Source organism: Ornithorhynchus anatinus, chromosome 10 (assembly GCF_004115215.2).
Source record: "Ornithorhynchus anatinus isolate Pmale09 chromosome 10, mOrnAna1.pri.v4, whole genome shotgun sequence".
Taxonomy (NCBI): Eukaryota; Metazoa; Chordata; class Mammalia; order Monotremata; family Ornithorhynchidae; genus Ornithorhynchus; species Ornithorhynchus anatinus.
In genome coordinates this window covers 52,481,078-52,504,870 of record NC_041737.1, presented here as the reverse complement: position 1 = coordinate 52,504,870, position 23,793 = coordinate 52,481,078, and the positions used below count along the sequence as shown (strand labels likewise).

The window sequence follows — 23,793 nt, the reverse complement described above, 5'->3', positions numbered from 1 at the left end:
TCCTGAGCGTTTGAGAGAAGACTATGGAGTTGGGAGCCACAGTCCCTGCCTTCAAGGGGTTTACAGCTCTGCCACTTGTCAGCTGGGTGACTGTGGGCAAGTCACTTCACTTCTCTGTGCCTCAGTGACCTCATCTGCAAAATGGGGATGAAGCCTGTGAGCCTCACGTGGGACAACCTGATGACCCTGTATCTACCCCAGCGCTTAGAACAGTGCTCTGCACATAGTAAGCGCTTAACAAATACCAACGTTATTATTATTTACAACCAAGTGGACCCCTGTTGTCTGGAACGTGATCCGTTTATAAATTAGTGCCCGTCTCCCCTCCTGAACTGTAAGCCCGGTGTTGGCAGGGAACGTTTCTGCCGAATCCGTTGTATTGTGCTCTCCCAATCTCTGCATATAGTGAGCACTCAATAAATAGCACTGATTGATCAATCAATTGAGAAAGTGCTGTGGAGATAATTTAGTGGGATCTTAGGGAATATATGAGAGCATCTGGGGACGAACAGTGGAATATATAGGCCTATATAGAAAAATATAAGGGGCTGATTGAAGATATCTGGGGAAGTTCATATGGGTGGCAAAAACCTCTGGGATAGGCATTACGCCTTATTCTTTAGTAATTTATCATTCGGTTGTATTTATTTACTGTGTGCAGAGCACTGTATTATGCGCTTGGGAGAGTGCGATAGAACAATAAATAGACACGCTCCCTGCCCACAATGAGCTTAGAGTTTAGAGTCTAATTGTCTACAGTCTAGAGTCTAGCCTTATAGTCTACAGTCTATTTATCTTAGCACCTCATTGATTGCCCTGCCTAGAGAAAACACAAATCAAATACGGTTGAAGATAAAGTAGATGACCTAGTGAATGCCGGACAGGGGGTCCAAAGGACAGGGGTTCAAAGGACAACGTATGAGTTATTCAGGGGAGCGAATGAGGGTAAATAGGGGAGACCGGTATTTGGAACTCCACCGGTGAGCACAGGCAGGAATAGTTCATCGAGGCCAGGGATCGTGTCTACCAACTCTACTGTAGTCTCCCAGTGCTCCATACAGGGTTCTGCACACGGTGGATACTCCAAAAATACAATGGATGGATTGGTTGAGGAAAATAAACCCCAAGCAGCGGGTTAGAATGGGATTCCTGGGACGCTGAGAAATGGGTTAGATATTTTTTGGACCGAGTTTCCGAAAATTGGTTGGGGCCTGTATCATTAGGAGGTATATCATTATCATATCATATTATCATATCATTAGGGAGTGAGGCTTAAGGGCAGGTCAGAGTCGCTCTTGCTACACACGCTGCTCCACTCCTCCTCTGGAAAAAAAACAAGTGCAGCTCACCAGTCAATCACTCAGTCAATCAATCGTATTTCTTAAGCCCTTACTGTGTGCCGAGCCCTCTACTAACTGCTTGGAAGAGTAAAATGGGGTTGGAAGAGATGATCTCTGCCCTCAAGGAGTTTACAATCTCCTGGAAATTTATCATCTCAGCTCTTTCACCACACCCTCCTCATTTAGGCGCACCCAACCACTTAAAGCACTTCTCTACAATGCACCCTACTATTTAAGCATTTCCTCATCCACCTATCCGTCTTGCCATTCTCTTTTTCTCTCCTCTCTGTAATTATTTTGCGTCTGTCTCCCCTGCCAGATCACAAGCTCCTGGAGGGCAAGAATTGGGCAAGGACTGTGGGCTTGGGAGTCAGAGGTTGTGGGTTCTAATCCCCGCTCCGCCACTTATCAGCCATGTGACTTTGGGCAAGTCACTTCACTTCTCTGGGCCTCATTTCCCTCACCTGGAAAATGGGGATGAAGACAGTGAGCCCCACGTGGGACAACCTGATTACCTTCTATCTCCCCCAGCGCTTAGAACAGCACTTGGCACGTAGTAAGCGTTTAACAAAACCATAATTATTATTATTCTAATTCCGGCTCTGCCACTTCTCTGCTGTGTGACCCTACGCAAGTCATTTAACTTCTCTGTGCCTCAGTTCCCTCATCTGTAAAATGGGGATTGAAACTGGGAGCCTCGTGTGGGACGGGGACTCTGTCCAACCCGATTTGCTTGTACAGTGCCTGGCACAGAGTAAGCACTTAACAAATACCATTATTATGATCATTATTATTATTGATCATCATCATTATTGAATTATTATTATATCATTTCCCCTCCTCCCTCTCCCTCTAATCCCCACTCCGCCACTTTTCTGCTACATGACCTTGGGCAAATCACCTCACTTAACTCTGCATCAGTTACCTCACCTGTAAAAGGCAGATTAAATCTTATTCCTTCCTACTTAGACCGAGAGCCCTATGTGGGACAGGTATTGTGGCCAACCTGATTATCTTGTATTTATAAGGTGCCTGGCACATAGCAAGCGCTTTGCAAATACCATTAAAAAAACAAAACAAAACAAAACAAAAAACCGTGAAGCCAGTCCTTTTCAGGAAAAATACCAGAGAAGATGGAAAGTAACGATCCCTCATCTGGTTTTCAGCTGACCTGCCCCTGATCTGGTACCAATCTAGACTTGGAGGTCTTCGACAACCAATGAATAATATTTATTCATCGCCTACTGTGTGCAGAGCACTGTATTAAGCGTTTGGGAGAGTACATGGATGCAGAAGACACAATCCCTACCCACAAGGAACTTAAAATCTAAAACGGGGAGACACACCGGCCATAATTTACAGATAAGAGGAAGAAGTCCCTGACTAGGAGAATGGGAAAATGGATACGGACGAAAGAGCGGCGGGAGGTTGTGAGGGCAAAAGTGAGAAGATGGTAGTTGGAAAGAGGTAACTTGAGGTAACATTCCCTCTAGATTGTAAACTCCTTCGGGGCGGGGAGTGTATCCGCTAATTCTGTTGTACTGTGCCCTCCCAAGTGCTTAGTACAGTGCTCTGCACGTAGTAAGAGCTCATGCAAAATGGGGATTCTGTTCTCCGGCCTACTTAGATTGTGAGCCTCGTGAGGAACCTGATTATTTTGTATCTACCCCAGCACTACGTAGTTCATAGTAAGTGCTGAACAAATACCACAGTCATTATTATTATTCTGTTTATCATTAGGAATAGATCCAAGGGAGTATATGGGGGATGTATGCCGGGACAAAAATGAGGACTTATGAGAAATATGGGAAATTTATGAGCTTATGGAAGAAGAGAGAGATCTATATGGCAGGAAACAGAAGAGCATTTGCAATCAAATAAAGGGATTATAATGGATTATTGGGAAATAGGGAAGCAGCGTGACCTGGTGGAAAGAACCCGGGGCCTGGGAGTCAGTCAAGGGACCCGGGTTCTAATTCCAGCTCCGCCACTCTTCTGCTGTGTGACCTTGGACAAATCACTTAACTTCTCTGGGCCTCAGACACTTCATCAACAAAATGGGGATTAAGACCGTGAGTCCCATATGGGACATGAACTGTGTTCACTATCAACCTTCGCGTGAAGCAAAAAGTCCTCACTCTTGGCTTCAAAGCCTTCCATCACCTTGCCCCCTCTTACCTCACCTCCCTTCTCTCCATCTCCAGCCCACACATTCCGCTCCTCTGCCGCCGCTCACCGACTCACTGGGCCTCGTCCTCGCCTGTCCCGCCGTCGACCCCTGGCCCACGTCTTGCCTCTGTCCTGGAACGCCCTCCTTCCTCACCTCCGCCAAACTAACTCTCCTCCCCTCTTCAAAGCCCTACTGAGAGCTCACCACCTCCAGGAGGCCTTCCCAGGCTGACCCCTCCCTTTTCCTCTGCTCCTCCTCCCCTCCCCATTCCCCCTACACCCTACCTTTGGTCAAGCCCCTCCCCTCCCCACAACACTTGTGTATATTTGTACATATTTATTATATTATATTTTATTAATGATATATATATATATGATTCTATTTGTCTATTTTGATGGTATTGATGCCTCTCTACTTGTTTTGTTGTGTTGTCTGTCTCCCCCTTCTAGACTGTGAGCCCCTCTTTGGGTAGGGATTGTCTCTGTTGCCGAATTGTACTTTCCAAGCGCTTAGTCCAGTGCTCTGCACACAGTAAACGCTCAATCAATACGATTGAATGAATAAACGAATCTGACTAGCTTGTATCTTCCCCAGCACTTAGTACGGTAAAAGTAAATGCTTCACAAATACCATAAAAAAAATACCTGGGGTTTTAAGGCGTGTGAGTGGCATACAGCGGAGTGTATGGGATTCTATCTCCTGGGAAGTAAATAGGGGCTGGTATGATCTATAATGGGGAATCTCTGTGAGAGTTTTAGAGAAATGTAGAAAAGACCCCTAGGCTGTAAGCCCTTTGTGGGCAGGGAATGTGTAGGCAATATTACTGTACTGTACTCTCTCGAGCACTTAGTACAGTGCTCTGCACACAGTAAGCGTTCAGCAATACGACGGACTGACTGGAAATATTTAAGGTATCGGAGGAAGGCGGATTTATAGGAAAGTTCACAGACCTGATTGGGGCGAAGCTGGTGAGAGAAGGTGAACGCTCCGATGCTCAACCGGGATTTGGGATGGAGGTGGGCGTGGTGGAGGGAGGGGACATTCAGGGAAGGCATCAGGGATGGGATGTGGGAGAGTTTATGCAAAAAAAGGCAAGATATTTAGGGATGAGAATAAGTAGGGAAAGAGAAAAAGCTCTATTGTACTTTCCCAACATAATGCCTGCCCAGAGTAAGCACTCAGTAAATTCTGTTTTCATCCACGGTATTTATTGAGCACTTCCTTGGTACAGAACACCGCACTAAACGCTTGGGAAAGGGCAACGCGAGAGAGTTGATAGACACGTTCCCTGCTCACGCTGTCCAAATCGTTAGCCCCTTGAATCCAGATTCAATGCTCTCCAAATCCTTAACCTCTATCAATCGATTCAAGGGTCAATGACTAATTGATAGGGGCTAAAGATCTGGCCAGAATGAGTCCTTGTCTGTCTACATCTCTGTCTTTCCTGTTGATTTTTTCTCTTGCCTCTCTCTGCCTCTGCCTTTCCCGGTCGCTATCGCCACCTCCTATATCTCTTTCTCCTGCCTGTTTCTTTATCTTTAGTCAGTGGTATTTATTGAGAACTCACTGTGTGCAGAGCACCATACAAAGTGTTTAGGAAAGGACGATATAATAGAGTTGGAAAACACGTTCCCCGCCCACAGGGAGCTCACAGTCTAGAGCGGGAGACAGATATCAATATAAACAAATAAATTCTGGATATAAGTACCACCCTGCTCTTCCTTTTCTTTCAGGATGGGACTGAGTCTTGGGGCTTTGAGGGGAAAGGGACAGAGGCTGTGGGCACTTGGGAAGAGGGGCTGGGGCAAGGGCTGTGAGCACTTGGGAAGGGGGCAGGAGCAAAGACTGTGAACACTTGAGGAGAGGGGCAGGAGCAAGAACTGTGAAGACTTGGAGCAGAGGTCCATGGGCCTTGGGAGGAGAACAGGTGGAATGTGGCTCTTTATTGTTACATTGTCCTCTCCCTAGCTCTTAGTACAGTGCTCTGCATACAGTAAGCGCCCCACAAATACGATGTCATGAACGAATGAACCGTGGAGAAAAAGACCGAGGCTGGAACACAGTGGGGACAGGGTACCAACTGGGGTCACCGGGGATGGGGGTGGGGGAGAAGGACGGGGCCCGCTGCTGAGGGTGGGCTCGGATAGTCTCGGAGTCGGTCAGAGGGACAGGGGAAGGAAGCAAACAGAGGCCGAGCTGGACAGGGCCAGAGGGTGAGCCAGGACCAGAGAGGGAGAAGAGGAGCTAGAGGGAGAGCTGGAGAAAAGGACAGGTGGATAGATGCAGCTCATCTCTCTCACCTCCCTCTTTCCATCCCTCTTCCCATCCCTCTTCTCCCCATTCCTCTTCTCATCCTCTTCCCATCCCTCTTCTCCCCATTCCTCTTCTCATCCTCTTCCCATCCCTCTTCTCCCCATTCCTCTTCTCATCCTCTTCCCATCCCTCTTCTTCCCATCCCTTTTCTTCCTATTCTTTTCTTCCCATCACTCTTCTCATCCCTCTTCTTCCCAACCCTCTTCTCCCCATCACTCTTCTCATCCCTCTTCTTCCCATCACTCTTCTCATCCCTCTTCTTCCCATCACTCTTCTCATTCCACTTCTTCCCATCAGTCTTCTCATCCCTCTTCTCATCCCTCTTCTTCCCATCCCTTTCTTACTATCCCTCTTCTTCCCCTCACTCTTCTCATCCTCTTCTTCCCATCCTCTTCTCCCATCATTCTTCTCATCCCTCTTCTTCCCATCCCTCTTCTCATTCCTCTTCTTCCCATCAGTCTTCTCATCCCTCTAGCTCATCCTTCTTCTTCCCACCCCTCTTCTCATCCCTCTCCTTCCCATCCCTCTCCTTCCCCTGCTTCTTCTTCCCCTCCCTCCCCGAGCGGTCCAGCTTTCGGTCCCCTCTTTCCTCCCCCCCCACCCCCGCTCCCCTTCCTCCCGAAAGAGTTAAGTCTCCATCCATCCCTGCCGCTCTCCGGTCCCCGGATGGTGATGTCAGAGGGAGACAGAGGGAGAGAGAAAGGAGAAGAGGAGGAGGAGGAGGAGGAAGAGGAGGAGGAGGAGGAGAGGAGAGGAGGTGAGGAGGAGGGGAGAGAGGAGAGGGAGCCGGGGAGGGGGAGGGGAGGCCCGGCCTGCCGCACCTCCGCCCAGCCCCCTCCCCCAAAATCCGGGAGCCGGGGAGGGGAGGGGTCCCGGGCCCCCCCCTCCCCCCGTCTGATGCCCCCGCGCGATCTGACCCCCCTTCCCCCGCCCCCTGCGGGACTGCGGAGGCCTCGGGGCCCCCCCCCGCCCAGAGCAGAGCAGAGGAGAGCGGAGGAGACCCCCGACGGCCCCCCCCCCGAGCAGCCCCCCTGGGGACCCCCGGGCCCGGGCGGGGGGGCGGGCGGAGGGCGGGCTCGGGGGCCGGGCGGGGCCGGGGGCCCGGCGGGGGGGGCCGGGGACCCGGGGGGGGGGGGCCTGGCCTCGGGCCCCCCCGGGGAGGCGGCCGGCCGGGCCGGGGGGGCCCCCGCCGGGGGGACCATGTCCGGAGGGGCCAAGGAGGCGGGGGGCGCGGGGGCGCGGGGGCCCCCCCTTTCCCGGCGCCGCCCCCCACGGCCCCCAGGCCCAGTAAGTGGGGCCCTACAGGGCTGGAAAGACGCTGGCAAAGGACAGACCGGTGAGCGGGACCCCCCCACCCCACCCCGGGGGGCGCACCCAGGCCCAAGGCCGGAGGGGACCCGATGGGGGGGCGGGAGCAGGAGGAGGAGGAGGATGGGGGGGCGGCAGCCCGGGGGAACCCGGGCCCCGGCCCACGGGCCTTTCGTCACCTCTGCGGCAGCGTTGGTGCAGGGGCCGGGGCCTGGGCCCGGGAGCCCGGGAGCCCGGCCCGCCCCGCAGGGCCCGGGAAGGGGGGTTGGGGGGCCGCCGCCCCCAGCTTTCCCACCCTCCGAGCCCCCCCCCCCGGCCCCCAGGCTGCAAAACCCTCCCCGCCCTAGCCTGGAAGCCCCAGACCTCGCCTTCCCCGTCTCCCTTCGGATCCTGCTCCTGCACCCCGCCACCTCTGCCTCTGCCCCCCATCACCTCCTGCCTCTGCCCTCCATCACCTCCTCCCTCTGCCCCCCATCACCTCCTGCCTCTGCCCCTCACCACCTCCTGCCTCTCCCCCCCATCTCCTGCCTCTGCCCTCCATCGCCTCCTGCCTCTGCCCATCACCTCTTCCCTCTGCCCTCCACCACCTCCTCCCTCTGCTCCTCACCACCTCCTCCCTCTGCCCCCATCACCTCCTGCCTCTGCCCCCATCACCTCCTGCCTCTGCCCCCATCACCTCCTACCTCTGCCCCCCACTACCTCCTGCTTCTGCCCCCCACCACCTCCTGCTTCTGCCCCCCCCCACCTCCTGCCTCTGCCCCCCCCCACCTCCTCCCTCTGCCCCCATCACCTCCTGCCTCTGCCCCCCAACGTCCCCTACCTCCCACTCCCCTGGGGACCTGGGTCCCTGAGCCCCGATGCAGGCACCATTAAGAATGGCCGTGTTGATTCGCCGGTCCTACTTTAAACCGGCCTGGGGAATGTTCGGTCGGTATTTATTGAGCACTTACTGTGTGCAGAGCGCTGTTCTGAGCGCTTGGGAGAGGCCACTATAACAATAGACACATTCCCTGCCCACAAGGAGCAAACAGTCTAGAGGTCGAGCTGGAGGAAGAGTGTGCTAGAGGGCAGAGAGGGGCCCGGGGAGGTGGGGAAGGGTGGGGACTGGGGTGGGGGCATTCCGGGCTTCCCGCCTCCCCCCCGGGGGTCCTTTCTTGACCAGGTGCCTAGGTGGCTCCTCTTGGCTGCCTCTCCCCACCCCTCCCGTCCTGGCATTCTGCATCATCATCATCAGTGGTATTTATTGAGCGCTTACTGGTGTGCAGAGCACTGTAGTAAGCACTTGGGAGAATCCTGCAGTCCCCTGCCCCTCCCCTGGTGTCCACCTGCCCCTAGTCCGGCTGGCCTCCTCCTCCCCGCCCCCCGTCCCCCGTCCCGTCCGGGGGTTGGGGGTGGGGATGAACGGGGCACCGGAGGCTCGGGATGTGACGGACACCCTCCCCCCGCCCCGTCCCCGGGGCCGCCGCAGGACTGGTCAAGCTGGGAATCCACTGTATCACTGGGCAGAAAGTCGCCATCAAGATTGTGAACCGGGAGAAGCTGTCAGAGTCGGTGTTGATGAAGGTGACGTGGCGAGGGAAGACCCGGGGGACGGGGAGGGACCCCGAATTCCGAGGAGGGGGATCTCACCGACCTTCCTTCTGCAGGTGGAGCGCGAGATCGCCATCCTCAAACTCATAGAGCACCCGCACGTCCTCAAGCTGCATGACGTCTACGAGAACAAGAAATATTTGTAGGTATTTATGTCCGCCCGCTGACCCGCCCCGACCCCCCCGGCCCTCCTGGGCTCGGCTGAGACCCTTCCCCCCGACCTCCCCCGCTTCCCCAGATGAACTCCCACCCTGGATAGCGAGGCCACCCCGAGGCCCCCAGAAACGTCACTTCCCCCTCTGAGTCCCGGGTGCCTTTTTCTTTTAATGGTACGCGTTACACCCTTCCCCTGTGTCAAACGCCGTTCTAAGCGCTGAGGTCGATACGACTGTGTCGGGTCGGATCCGGTCCCCGTCCCAAGAGGGGCTCACAGTCTGAGAGGGAGAACGGGTATCGAATCCCCATCGGACAGTTGAGGAAACTGAGGCACAGAGAAGTGAAGTGACTTGCCCGAGGTCACGCAGCAGGCAGGTGGCGGAGCTGGGATTAGAACCCAGGCCCTCTGACACCCAAGCCCGGTCGCAGGCCCCTGCTGCCTTCCTCCCCCTCCCCCGGCCGTCTCCCTCGGGTATCCCCGGGGTGGGCGGGTGGCAGAGGGCAGAGCAGGTGGCTGGGGGCGGGTGGGAGAGGGGGAGGGGGTCCCAGCTGCCCGGGGCCAGGACAATGAATGTGCCTTTGTTCTGGGCCCTCCCGACACAGGGGACACAGGGGATACAGTGCCGCTGGGGGCCGGAGAGGCGGACCCAGCCAGACCCGACAGGGAGGGGGTGAATTCCAATTCCCTTCAACCCCTGGCACCTATTTTCCCAGGACACGAAGCCGCTCTGGCCTCCTTCATGGGTTAGTGGGAGTCGAAATTCTCAGATCTCACAGGGTGATGGGGGAGGACCGTGACTTGGAAGGGTCCCAGGGCCCCCTGCCTTCTCTGATTCCCTTGTCCTCCCTTCCCCCCTCGGGGACGGTTGGGCCCCGGGGGCTCCTTGTGGGCAGGGAATGTGTCAGTTTATTGTTTTGTATTCTCCCAAGCGCTTAGTACAGTGCTCTGAACACAGTAAGCGCTCAACAAATACAACTGAGTGAAGAAATGAATGAATGAATGAATGGCTCCCGCCATCTCAGAGGCTGATGGCGGCTCCGGCTTCTGGTGGGAGAAGGCTTGGAGCCCTTTGGGACTTTTGGGGGAGATGAAGCCTCTGAGCCCCAGAGGCTAATAGGATTGAAAGATCGCCCCTTCCCCGGGCCCATAGCGATTCCCAAGCCTGCGGGCAAGGCCCTCGGCTCAACAATGGTATTTATTGAGCACTTACTGCATGCAGAGCACTGTACTAAGCGCTTGGGAGAGTACAATATAGGAGTTGGTAGACACGTTTCCTGCCCACAAGGAGCTTACAGTTTAGAGCGGGAGACCGACATTAGTATAAATAAATTACAGATAAGGACCTAAGCACTGCGGGGCTTAGGGCAGCGTGGCTCAGTGGAAAGAGCCCGGGCTTGGGAGTCAGAGGTCATGGGTTCAAATCCCGACTCCGCCGCTTGTCAGCTGGGTGACTTTGGGGGAGTCACTTCACTTCTCTGTGCCTCAGTTACTCATCTGTCAAATGGGGATGAAGACTGTGAGCCCCACGTGGGACAACCTGATCACCTTGTATCCTCTCCAGCGCTTAGAACAGTGCTTTGCACATAGTTACTGCTTAACAAATGCCATCATCGTCATTATTATTATTATTAAATTCAAGGGCAGGGGGTGACCCAGAAGGGAGAGGGAGTTGAGGGCTTAGTCAGAGAAGGTCCCCCCACCCTCCCCAACCGCAGTGGGGGTTAAAAGCCCTGGGGCGTCAGAGCCACTGCAAGCTCCCTCTAGACTGTCAGCTCGTTGTGGGCAGGGAATGTGTCTGTTTATTGTTGTATTGTCCTCTGCTTAGCGCTCAGTACAGTGCTCTGCACAGAGTGAGTGCTCAATAAATACGATTGAATGAACGAATGAGTGAAATGTGGTGCGGGAGGAGTACTTCTGAAGCTCTGTCCTTGGCCCAAGTTCCCCAGAGGCTGAGGGGGTTGGAGGGGCGTCCTTTACTGCCCAGAGTAGCCCCCAAAGTGTCCGGACATCTGAGGTTACTGCCTTGGACTTCTAGACTGTCACCTTATTGTGGGCTGGGAACGGGTCTGCTAACTCTTTTCTATTGTATTCTCCCAAGCGCTTAGTACAGTGCTCAGCACATAGTAAGTGCTCAATAAATACCATTGATTGATTTATTGATCAGAGTGGGTAAATCAGGAGCTTAGATAGTACAGGCTCTTGGGGCGCTGACCTCCCAGAGTTTGGGATGACCCAAAACACCATCCCAGGTCCTGATCACAATCCAGCACTGCCATTTCTCACTTCCAGCTTGTCTCATCTCCTCCTGCGCACCCCCTTCCACCTTGTCCTCCCTCTACCTCATCCCACCTCCTCCTTGTCCCCCTCTGCCTTGTCTCGTCTCCCCCTCGGTCCCACCTCCACCTCGTCCCACCTCTGCCTGATAGTAATAGTATTTATCAAGCGCCGACTTGCTTCTAGAGCACTGTCCTAAGCGCTGGGAGAAAATGCCCAGGTGGGAACTAAACATGTTCCCCGTCCCTCATGGGGCTCACAGTGTAACATTTGAAATCCCATGGGTCCCTCCTCTGCCTGGTCCCCCCGACCCCGTCTTCCCGATCCCCCTCCGTCCGGTCCCACGAGCCACCCTCAGTGACCCTCCCCGACAGGTACCTGGTTCTGGAGCACGTGTCCGGTGGGGAGCTGTTCGACTACCTGGTCAAGAAGGGCCGCCTGACACCTAAGGAGGCCAGAAAGTTCTTCCGGCAGATCGTGTCCGCCCTGGACTTCTGCCACAGCTATTCCATCTGGTGAGGGCTGCGGCCGGGGGAGACCAACAAGGGACAGGAGAGGCACGCGGGGGCCTGGAGGAAGCACGTGGGAGAGGGGAAGTGGGGGAGCCCTAATTGATTTTAATGTCCATCTTCCCCTCTGGTCTGGAAGCTCCTTGTGAGCGGGGAATGTGTGGACCTACTCTATTGCATCGTACTCTCTCAGTTGCCCAGTACAATGCTCTGCATGCAGTAAGCACTCAATAAATACCATCGACTGATCGATCAGGGCAGAGAAGGCAGGAGAGCAGCAGGAGGGCAGCGAGGGAAGAGAGGGCAAGGAGGGCAGGTAAGATAGGGAGGGTAGAGAGGGGAGGGAGAAAAGGAGGGCAAGGAGGGCAGAGAGAGAGCAGGGAGGTCAGAGAGGTTAGAGTGGACAGGTAAGCCAGAAAGAAGCAGGGAGGGTGGAAAAAGCAGGGAAGGTGGAGAAAACCATGGGCAGGCAGAGAGAGTAGGGTGGGCAGGGAGGACAAGGTGGGCAAGGAGGGTGGGGTGGGCAGGGAGGGCAGGCCACCGGTCCTCTAGCCCCCTGCATCAGCCACAGGGACCTGAAGCCGGAGAACCTGCTCCTGGACGAGAAGAACAACATCCGGATAGCGGACTTCGGCATGGCCTCCCTGCAGGTGGGGGACAGCCTGCTCGAGACCAGCTGCGGGTGAGTTGGCGGGGACCGGAGGCCGGGCCCCTCCCAGCTGGGGGCTGCCGAAGCTGGGGGTTGGGTGGGCCTTGGGATCCCTGGTGGGGGGAGAAAGGGAGGTGGGGGCTGTGGGGGCTGTGGCCCGGGACCGCCAAGGGATCAGGGGCCCAGGACCCCTGAGAGAGGAAGGGGGAGGAAGGGGCTGGGCCCCAGACCCCAGAGAGCAGTGGGGCTGGGTGGGAATTCAGATTTTCTCTCTCCTCAGGTCTCCCCACTATGCGTGTCCAGAAGTGATCAAGGTGAGCCTGGGAGAGTGGAGGCGGGTGGCCAGGAAGACGTGGGCGGGGGCCGGGGGAGAGGGGGCTTCTGGAGGGTAGAGCGTGGGACCATCTCGGGATCTGGGCCGAGGTCCTCTATCCTCCCCTCCCCTGCTTCAGGGCGAGAAGTATGACGGGCGGAGAGCTGACATGTGGAGCTGTGGGGTCATCCTCTTCGCTCTGCTTGTGGTGAGACGCCGCCCGGGGAGGGGTCCGAGGTGGGGGCGGGCCGGGCAGGAAGAGACCTTGTTCAACTCGCCCCTCCAACCCCCTGGCCTGGTCCTCCCCGGGAGGCCCGCATCGCCGTTGCCCGGGATGGGTCTCTCCCCAGCGGTGGCTCCGACTCACCCAACGATGCCAGCTTCCCGAATCCAGCTCCCTTCCTCCCCACCCCACCAAGCCCCTGCCGCCGGGGAGGGTCGACACCGCCCGGCTCTGAGGGCCGAGGAAGGCCCGAGCCCCCTTCCCTCAGCGCCCGCTCCCCTCAGGGCGCCCTTCCCTTTGACGATGACAACCTGAGGCAGCTGCTGGAGAAGGTGAAGCGAGGGGTCTTCCACATGCCCCACTTCATCCCACCGGACTGCCAGAGCCTTTTGCGAGGGATGATCGAGGTGGAACCAGAGAAGCGCCTCAGTGTGAGTGGTCGGGGAGGGGTGGCCCGAGGTGGCGGCCTCAGTCAAGGTTGGGGGGGGGGCACCGGGGGGGGGCCGGGACCCAGGGCGGGAGGACTGTAGGTCCCGGGACCCTCCCATGCCCCCGAAACCCCTCTTTGGGGTGCAGGGCACCGTCCTAAGTGGAGGGGAGTCAACAGGGAGGTAAAGGACCTGAGGCTTGCCCTCAGGGACCATACAGTCTAGCAGGTCTCCGATTATAGCGGCACGGCCTAGTGGATAGACCCCGGGCCTGGGAGTCAGAAGGATCTGGGTTCTAATCCCGGCTCTGCCACGTGTCTGCTGTGTGACCTCGATCACGTCGCTTCACTTCTCCGGGCTTCGGTTACCTCATCAGTAAAATGGGGATTGAGGCTGTGAGCCCCACGTGGGGACAGGGACCGTGTCCGACCCAATTACCTTGGATCTACCGCAGTGCTTAGTACAGCGCTTGGCACGTAATAAGCGTTTAAGTAACATAATGATTACTACTAGGGTTTACAGTCAATCAGTGGTATTTATGCAGCGCTTACTGTGTGCAGGGCACTACTCTAATCACTTGGGAGAGCATGACAGTGCTCAGCGTGGCTCAGTGGAAAGAGTCCGGGCTTGGGAGTCCAAGGTCATGGGTTCGAATCCCGGCTCTGCCCCTTGGCAGCTGTGTGACTGCCGGCAAGTCATTTCACTTCTCTGTGCCTCGGTTACCTCATCTGTAAAATGGGGGTGAAGGCGGTGAGCCTCACGAGGGACAACCTGATGACCCTGTATCTCCCCCTGCGCTTAGAACAGTGCTCTGCACATAGTAAGCGCTTAACAAATACCAACATTATTGTCAGCGCTTAAGGCACTGCTCAGCACATAGTAAGCGCTTAACAAATACCGTAATTATTACAAAAACAAGAGAGTCGGTGGGTATGTTCCCTGCCTGCAATAAGCTTACAGTCCTGAGGGATGAAGCAGGAGACTTTGGGGGGACTGAGGGACATCAGAGGGTGCAGGCCTGTGTGTCCAGTAATAATAATAATTATGTTGGTATTTGTTAAGCACCTCCTATGTGCAGAGCACTGTTCTAAGCGCTGGGAGAGATACGGGGTCGTCAGGTTGTCCCGCGTGGGGCTCCCAGTCTTCATCCCCATTTTGCAGATGAGGGAACTGAGGCCCAGAGAAGTGAAGCGACACGCCCACAGTCACCCAGCCGCCAAGGGGCAGAGGCGGCATTGGAACCCATGACCTCTGACTCCCAAGCCCGGGCTCTTTCCACTGAGTCACGCTGCTTCTCCAGTAGGACCCATGGCCACCTCCGGCCAGTACAGAGGCTCCGAGGACGTTTTAAGCGCCTCCTCCTTCGAGGTCACAGAAGGACCACCAAGGGGGGGCCGCGCTGCTGTCCTCGGGTCCCCAGGAGGGAATTGAAGGCGCGCTGCGGTCTGGGGTCCGGCCGCCAGGGGGCGCCGCGCCGGCGCGTTTGGGCCCCTTGCAGTTCCCACACGCCAACACCGGAGGGCGCTCCAGCCCCCCCCCTCCGGCCCCCTCCCGCTTTTTATAAATGACGCTATTTGTTAGGCGCTTACTACGTGTCAAGCACTACTGGGACATCTGGGCTACGTGCAAGTTAATCAGGCCGGATACGGGGCTCCCAGAGAAGCAGCGTGCTCAGTGGCAAGAGCCCGGGCTTGGGAGTCAGAGGTCACGGGTTCGAATTCCAGCTCCACCACTTAGCTGTGTGACTGTGAGCAAGTCGCTGCACTTCTTTGGGTCTCATTTCCCTCCTCTGTCAAAGGGGGATGAAGACTGTGAGCCTCACGCGGGACAACCTGATTACCCTGTATCTCCCCCAGCGCTTAGAACAGTCCTCGGCACATAGTAAGCGCTTAACAAATACCAACGTTATTATTATGAGGCAAGGAGAACAGGTATTGAATCCCCATTTGGCAGTTGAGGAAGCTGAGGCAGAGAGAACTGAAGTGACTTGCCCAAGGTCACACAGCAGACAAGTGAGGGGGCCTGGATTAGACCGCAGGAACCTTCCCTTCTGCAATACTAAGACTTTCCCCGGGGATGCCTGGTCCTTTGCATCAGCACTTAGAACAGTGCTTGGTACATAGTAAACGCTTAACAGATACCGTCGTCGTCATTTGTTGGCAGGGGTGTCGGGTGGTAAGACGCCCCTAATTCTCTTCTTTCTCCACGCTCTGCAGCTGGAGCAGATTCAGAAGCATCCGTGGTACCTGTGAGTACTAGGGGCCGGGATGCCCGGATCCCTGTGGGGACCAGGGAAAGGGGGAAGGAGAAATGGGAGTCGCAGGCCGGAGAGCCGGGAGCGAGAAGCGGGGAAAGAGCCAGGGGTGGGTGTCTGGTTCCGGGGTCCGTGCTGACCCGGTGGGCCCCCGCAGGGGTGGCCGGGCCGAGCCGGAGCCGGAGCCTGCGGTGGGCCGCCGCGTGGCCATCCGCTCGCTGCCCTCGGGAGCCGAGCTGGACCCGGACGTGCTGGAGTCCATGCATTCGCTCGGCTGTTTCCGGGACCGGGAGCGGCTGCATCGGGAGCTGCAGAGCGATGAGTGAGGAGGGGAGAGGGGATGGGGGGGAGAGGGAGGAGAGAGAGGGGAGGGGAGAGGTAGAGGGGAGGGGGAGAGGAAAGGGGAAGGTGGGGTGTGGAGGGACGGGGTGGGGCGAAGGGAGAGGAGAGGTGACAGTGGAGGGGAGGAGCTCGTTGTGGGCCGGGAATGTTTCCGTTTGTTCTCATATTGTACTCTCCCAAGGGTTTAGTACAGTGCTTTGCACACAGTAAGTGCTCAATAAATAGGATTGAATGAATTATTGGGAGAGAGGAAAGGAGAGGGTGGAGGGTGAAGGGAGAGGAAAAAGGAGGATAGGGGTAGAGGGAGTGGAAAGGGGAGAGTCGGGGATGGAGAGAGAGGAAAGGGAAGAGTCTGAGGTGGAGGGAGAAGAAAGGGGAGGGTCGGGAGGGTGAAGGGAGAGGAAAGGGGAGAGTGGGGATATGAAGGGAGGGGAAAGGGAGAGTGGGGATGTGAAGGGAGAAGAAAAGGGAGGGTCAGAGGTGAAGAGGGGAGATGTGGCGGAGGGAAAAAGAGGGAGGTGGTAGGGGAGGGGCTCAGAAGAGCTAGGAGCAGCAGCCGGGGGAGAGAGCGCAGGGGATCCGGGACGGGGACCAAGGGACAGAGACACAGAACCAAACAGGTGGACAGATGTGAGAGGGGGCAGCCCGGGGAAAGGGTGGGGGAGTGCGGAGCCATGTGACCTGACCTGAACGGAGCCCTGCCCCCTGCCCACTCCAACCCCCTAACCCCGCTCACTCAGGGAGAACCAGGAGAAGATGATCTACTATTTGCTGCTGGACCGGAAGGAACGCTACCCCAGCTGCGAGGACGAGGACCTCCCGCCGCGCAATGACGCTGGTGACCACGAGGCCCGAGGGGACCGCACCGTGGGGAGAGGGGAGAGGAGAGGGGGCCCGGGACGGCCGGTCCGTGGGAGGGTCCCAAAGCACGGAGCATCCCTGACCCCTCCCATCTCCCACCCAGACCCTCCCCGAAAGCGGGTGGACTCACCTCTGCTGAACCGGCACGGGAAGCGGCGGCCGGAACGCAAGTCCCTGGAGGTGCTGAGCGTGACGGACGGGGGCGGGTCCCCGGGGCCCATACGCAGGGCCATCGACGTGGCGCAGCACGGACAGAGGTCAGTCCATCCCTCCCCCCCCGAGGTCACCCGAGGGGTTCAGAGACTCACCCGGCAGAGAGATGCTCACCTGAGAACCCCCGCCCACCGAAGGACACGGAGGGCCTGTCGGGACAGAGCTCCCCTCCCCGGTCCATTTCGGGGCTGCCAGCCTCGAGTTCCGAGCGTGGGGCGGGGCGTGGGAGGCGAACCGGGCCGTGACCCGGCCTCGGGAGAGGCCCCCGAGGTCCCCAGCTGACTCTGAAGGCGCGGAGGGGCAGGAGGCCGAGGTCTCCCTAGAGGCCGGTGAGGTGATTGGGGGTCGCCATCTTGGTTGGCTCCAACGGGGAGGAAGGACCAGCCCCCAAAACCCCAGGGAGCGAGACCCACGGGCCTTCCCTTTGCCCTCTGGGGGCCGGTGCCCCTGCCGAGGCCCACCGGAAGACCCAAACAGAGCCCTCGCCCTCCCCTCAGACCCCCTACCCTCCTCCGTTGCTCATCTCCCCACTCGCCCCAGCGGCTCCCCGGTGATGAGTCCGGAGCCAAAATGACTAGAGGGGAAGGAGCCGGGAACAAGGAGTCCCGTGAGGCCTCAAGGCCCCCGGGATGCACAAGCAGGAGAGGCTTTCGGGAGCTGCAGTTGCAGGGATCAGAGCTAGGAAAAAGAGTAGGGATAAATGGCTGCCCTTCTGGATGGCAGAGTGGCAACCTTGGGGTCCCCCAGCGTTTAGGTAGTGGGAAGGGTGAATTCATTTAAAATGTGCCTGAACGAGCCAGAGAGAGGAGTGGCACTAAACTTTTCTGGGCAGACGAATGCCTCCTGGATGGAAAGAAGGCGATGGAAAGCAAAAGAGAAATCCACAAGAGTAATAATATCATTATTGTGACATTAGAGAAGCAGCATGGCTTAAGGGAAAAAACACAGGCTTGGGAGTCATAGGATGTGGGTTCTCGTCCCGGCTCTGCCACTTGTCTGCTGTGTGACCTTGGGCAAGCCACTCCATTTATCCGTGCTTCAGTGACCTCATCTGTAAAATGGGGATTTAGGCCGTGAGCCCCACGTGGGACAACCCGATTACCTCATATCTACCCTAGCTCTTAGAACAGTGCTTGGCACACAGTAAGCGCTTAACAAATTCCATCATTATTATTATTGAATTTATTAAGTGCTTAATATGTGCCAAGCACTGTACTGAGCCCTGGGGTAGATACAATTTAGTCAGGCCAGGTACAGTCCCTGTCCCACATGGGGTTCACAGTCTCTCTGTGGCTACTGCAGCATGGCTTAGTGGGTAGAGCCCAGGCCTGGAAGTCAGAAGGTCATGAGTTCTAATCCCGGCTCTGCCACTTGTCTGTTGTGTGACCTCGAGCAGGTCATTTCACTTCTCCGTGCCTCAGTTCTCTCATCCATAAAATAGGGATTAAGACTGTGAGCCCTATGTGGGGCAGGGACCGTGTCCAACCCGATTATCTTGTATCTACCCCACTGCTTAGAACACCCTGGCCCGCGAGCTGATGGAGGCGGGCCACCTCAAAGATTAAGGGGATGGAGAAGCTTCTGAATAAGAGTGGGCTCACCTAAGCGCTTACTATGTGCCGAACACTTTGCTAAGCTCCGGGGTCGAGACAAGACAGGCGGTAGCAGGTCCCAGCCCCGCTTGGGTCTCGCCCTCTAAATGGGAGGAAGGAAGGGTGTCGAATCCCCGCTTTACAGGCACAGGAAGTCAAGTGACTTGCCCAAGGTCACACAGCAAGCAAGTGGCGGAGGTGGGATTAGAATCCAGGTCCTCCGACCTCCCCTGTACGGGAGAAGGTGGAAAACATTAGGGCGCTTCAGTCTGGAAAGATGGAGGCCGAGCAGGGAGGTGGTGGAAGGGCGTGAACGGATAAACCCAGAATCTTTGCTCGCCAAATCCCTCCCCGGGAGCTAGGAAGGAGCTGCTGAATCTGGAAGGTGGGAGCTTCTGCACAGAAAGTTTGTTTGCTGAGTGGGGGCCGAGTGTATTGGATTCGTTACTACAGGAAGTTCCCGAGACAAAGTATCAACAGGGTCAAGGAAGGTTTGGCTGAGATCACGGATGAGGTCCGCATGAGGTTTTGAGCGAGACAAGTTAGGCATCTCTGAAGGCCCGTCCCCAACCGTGGCCTTGGATGACCAGGAGGTCAACCATTTCACTGTCTTTCCCAACATCCTGTGGGGCTTCGAGAACCCTGGGCCGGAAGGGTGATTGATGGGCCGATTCAATAACGATGTCGCTCGTGACCCGAATGAGGATGCCGTTCGTTAAGCGCCTCCTACGCGTCGAGCACTGTTTTAAGGGCTGGGATAGGTACAAGATCGTCAGGTCGGACACAGTCCCTGTACCGCCGGGGGCTTCCAGTCTAAGTAGTAGCGGGAACGGGTATGGAATTCCCGCTTTACAGTTGAGGAAACTTGAGGCCCAGGGAGGTGAAGTGACTCACCCAAGGTAACACAGCAGGCGACCGGGGGGGACGCGAGGGGCAGGAGGTCCCTGAGCTTCTGCTGACCCGACTCTCCCCTCCTGTCTTCGTCCAACCCTCCCCCGTCCGGGGATAGGTCCCGCAGTGTGAGCGGTGCCTCCACGGGCCTGTCGTCCAGCCCCCTCAGCAGCCCCCGGGTGAGGAGTTTGGGGGACGTGGTTGGGCGGGAGGGCTCAGAATCACCCCCCCCCCCCCCGGGGACCCTCCCCCAAATCCCAGAAAGTACCGTTCGGCGGTCGGTCTTCGGCGGGGCAGGGACGGGAGTCGGGCGGGCTGGGGGCCGAGGAAGTTGAGTGCCAAGGGGCTGGGACCGAGGAGGGGGCGAGGAGGCCCCCTCAGCCTCAGGAGAAGTTGCCAGATCCCGATGCCTATAAGCTCCCTAGGAACTCTCCCTGGGCGGACCCCGGCGATAGAGGTCCCAGAGGCTGTGAGAATCGTAGTTGAGTGCCATCTCGCCTCCCCTCAGAGTCCCGTCTTCTCCTTCTCCCCCGAGCCTGGGGGCAGCGAGGAAGGCCGAGGCGGGGTCCCTCCGAGCCCGAAGACCCAGACGCTGCCATCCCGGGGCCCGCGGGGCGGCGGCTGTCCCGTCGACCTGCCCCCTCCTCACAGCGCCCGGTCCACCCCGCTGCCCGGCCCGCCGGGCTCGCCCCGGGGAGGCAGCCCCGCCCCCGCCCCGCCCGCCACCCCTCACCACTCTCCCCGAGCCAGCCCCCTCCCCACCCCGCTTCACACTCCCCGGGCCAGCCCCACGGGGACCCCCGGCACCACCCCGCCCCCCAGCCCCGGCGGCGGAGTCGGAGGGGCCGCCTGGAGGAGCCGCCTCAACTCCATCCGGAACAGCTTCCTGGGCTCCCCCCGCTTCCACCGACGCAAACTGCAGGGTACGGGGGGGGGGGGGGGGGGGGCTCCCGGTGGGGGTGGGGTTGGCGGGGGACGAGGTGTGACTGAACCCCGTGGGTGACTCACCTCGTTTTGTCCCTTCAGTCCCCACCCCTGAAGAGATGTCCAGTTTGACACCGGAGTCGTCGCCAGAGTGAGTGCGCCCCGCCGCCGAGGGGGATGGGGACCCAGATGGGTGAGAGGAAGGAAAGGAGAGGGAGAGCGCGGCAGCCCCACCCCGCCGGGCCCGAGGCGAGGGCATCTCAGCTCCCGATCCCCTGTGGGACCGAAGCATCTGGCTCATCGGCCTCTGCGCCTCCCCTCCGCCCCACCAGCCCCAGGGAAATCATCCTAATCGTGCCATTCTTTACACGCTTACTAGGCGCCTGCGGAACGGTGGGGGAGATGCGGGATCATCGGATCGCCAACGGTCCCCGTCCCCCGTGTGGCTCCGAGGCTGGGGGGGGGGGGAACGGGAATCAGATCCCCATTTTCCAGAGGAGGAAACTGAGGCCCAGAGAAGCGAAGCGACTCGTCCGAGGTCACGCGGCAGGCCCTCGGAGCGGGGATTCGAACCCGGGTCTTCCCACTCCCAGGCCAGGGCTGTCTCCGCTAGGCCGCACCGCCTCTCACCTCGCTGCCCCCTCGACCCCGGATCTCCCTCCCAACTCCCTCCCTCGCGGGGACCCAGGGGTCTGCCATCCAGCCCCCGGCTCCCCCTATCCCAGGTTGGCAAAACGCTCCTGGTTCGGGAACTTCATCTCCCTGGACAAGGAAGAGCAGATCTTCCTGGTGCTGAAGGACAAACCACTCAACAGCATTAAAGCGGACATTGTCCACGCCTTCCTGTCGGTGAGCAGGGCATGGGGCAGCCAGGGTCTCCGGGGGCGGGGCGGGGCCGGGGCTGGGAGGCCTGAGCTCTCTCTCTTCTCCTCTCCTCTCCCGGCCCGCCCGCCCGCCCTCCGGCCCCCTGCAGATCCCCAGTCTGAGTCACAGCGTCTTGTCCCAGACCAGCTTCCGGGCAGAATACAAGGCCTCGGGGGGCCCCTCGGTGTTCCAGAAACCCGTCCGCTTCCAGGTGGACATCAGCTACTCCGAAGGGGCCGAGGCCCACAGGGATCACGGCATCTACTCCGTCACCTTTACCCTCATCTCTGGTGAGCCTCCCCGCATCCCCAGACAATCCGTCGACCCTTCTTACCGAGCGCCTACCGAGGGGAGGCCGCTGTCCTGAGCGCTTGGGGGAGGACAAGTGAGTCGGTAGACGCTTGCCCCGCTCCCGGTGAATTTAGTCTGCCCTCCGCGGGCCCGGCAACGGCCTCGGGTTATCCTCTTCTCAACCTCTGCTCTCGCGTTCACCCCCAGCCACATGGGCACACACAGACAGACACACACTCTCTCAGCTTGTCCTCACCCTCTCCACCAGGCCCCAGCCGGCGGTTCAAGCGCGTGGTGGAGACGATCCAGGCCCAGCTGCTGAGCACCCACGACCAGCCCTCTGTGCAGGCCTTGGCGGGTAGGAAGAGGCGGGGGGTCTCCTGGATCCCATCCACAGGGGTCGAGGGTGGGCTGGGGTCGGGGAAGCCATCTCAGATCTCAGAGAACCCCGGCCCCCCAGCTGGCAAAATCAATCCATCGGTGGTATCCATGGAGTGACGAGCGGGTTTCCCGAGCGCTTGTTGTGTGGAGAAGCGGCATAGCCTAGTGGATGGAGCGCGGCCTGGGAGTCGGAAGGAACTGGGTCCTAATCCCGACTCTGCCACTAGTCTGCTGTGTGACCTTGGGCAGGTGACTTCACTTCTCTGGGCCTCAGTTCCCTCATCTGTAAAATGGGGATCGAGACCGTGAGCCCCATGTGGGACAGGGACTGTGTCCAACACGATTAGCTTGTAAAAAAGCAAAAATAATTGTGATGGTATATGTTAAGCATTTACTACGTGCCAGGCACTGTTTTAAGAACTAGATAGTCAGGTTGGACACGGTCCCCATCCCACATGGGGCTCACAGTCTTAATCCCCCTTTTACAGATGAAGTAACTGAGGCACAGAGAAGTGAAGTCACTTGCCCAGGGTCACACAGCAGACACACATAGAAAGCACTTCAATACCAGAAAAAAAAAAGAGCACTGAATTAAGCACTTGGGAGAACACCATACAGTAGAGTTGATAGACACAAACCTTGTCCCCAACAGCCCTCACTTCCCGGGGTGGGCGACGGAACGGAGAAATAGCATGGCATAGCGGATAGAGCATGGGCCTGGGAGTCAGAAGGTGGTGAGTTCTAATCCTGCCTCCGCCACTTGTCTGCTCCGTGACTTGGGGCGAGTCACCTCACTTCTCTGGGCCTCTGGGGATTGAGACCGTGAGCCCCGCATGGGACAGGGACCGCATCCAACCCGATTTGCTCCTGTCCACTCCAACGCTTAGTACGGTGCCCGGCACCCAGTAAGCACTCAACGAACACAATTACTACTGTTATCATCGCTGGGGGTCTTGGCCCCCGCCGGAAAAATGGGCCGGAGCTCGCGGCAGCTGCCGCGGTGAGCTGGGGGCTTCGGAGCCTCCGCGACCCGGGCCTCCCTGTTCCATTGTCCTCTCCCAAGTGCTTAGTACAGGGCTCCGCGCAGAAGTGCTCAGGAAATCTGACGGACTGTCTGACTCCCCTCTCCCCCAGATGAGAAGAACGGAGGTCAGCAGCCCCGGCCCCCGGGCACCCCGAGCCGAGGCGCGCAGCCCCCGCCCGGCCGGCCCGACCCGGAGCTGGGCGGGTCCCCACGCCGGGGCCCCCCCAGGGACAAGAAGCTGCTGGCGTCCAACGGGAGCCCCCAGCCCTGACGTCCCGGCCCCCCGCCCCCTCCGGACTGCACACCCTCACCCTCCTCCCCGACGAGCAGGGTGGGGAGGGGGGCAGAGCCCACAGAGACGGGGGCCTCAGGGAGGCTCCGGGCCTCTCCTCACCCCTTCCCCCCCCAGCCGGCCTCGGGGGCTCCCCCCACACACACGACTGTGAAGCTGTAAATATCTCCGCGGAGGAGGGACCCAGGCGTGCTGGGCACCTCGCGGATGCTCCCCCCACTGAGGTGGGGGCAGGGGGGGCAACACAAAGGGGAATGGGATGAGCCGATTTTTATTTATTTTATTTAATATTTATTTATTTATTTGGGGGAGCGGGCTATGGGAGGGCTGGGCTGGGGCGGGGCGGGTGGGGGAGGGGAGGAGGACGAGGGGGTTTCTGGTTTTGAGTTGGGCCCTGGATCTGGGAGCTTGTCCCCGCGTCTCTGCTGTCTCTCTCTGTACCCATCACTGTCTCTGTCTGTCTGCCCTTTCGCCCTTCTCTGTCTCCCCCACCCCCTGTTTTCTCCCCCTCTTCCCCAGCCTGCGCCCTGGATCTGTACGGGTTATTTGCTTTAAAAATGAATTTTTGGTTCAAGTGGTTCCCTGTTGTG

At 58.2% G+C, this 23,793-nt stretch overlaps 1 protein-coding gene across 1 annotated transcript; it reads left to right on the top strand.

Moving 5' to 3' along the window:
* Positions 1-2,739: 2,739 nt before the first annotated feature.
* Positions 2,740-23,517, top strand: BRSK1 (BR serine/threonine kinase 1). The gene is given in 21 exon segments (XM_029072883.2): positions 2,740-2,807; positions 7,042-7,139; positions 7,142-7,159; positions 8,600-8,694; positions 8,778-8,863; positions 11,527-11,667; positions 12,227-12,343; positions 12,591-12,624; positions 12,763-12,831; positions 13,131-13,277; positions 15,491-15,522; positions 15,686-15,850; positions 16,611-16,708; positions 16,835-16,988; positions 19,546-19,606; positions 19,936-20,350; positions 20,454-20,502; positions 21,077-21,200; positions 21,325-21,505; positions 21,775-21,864; positions 23,022-23,517. Coding segments are annotated over 21 exon segments (2,403 nt in total). The 3' UTR covers positions 23,183-23,517.
* The last annotated feature ends 276 nt before the right edge of the window (positions 23,518-23,793 follow it).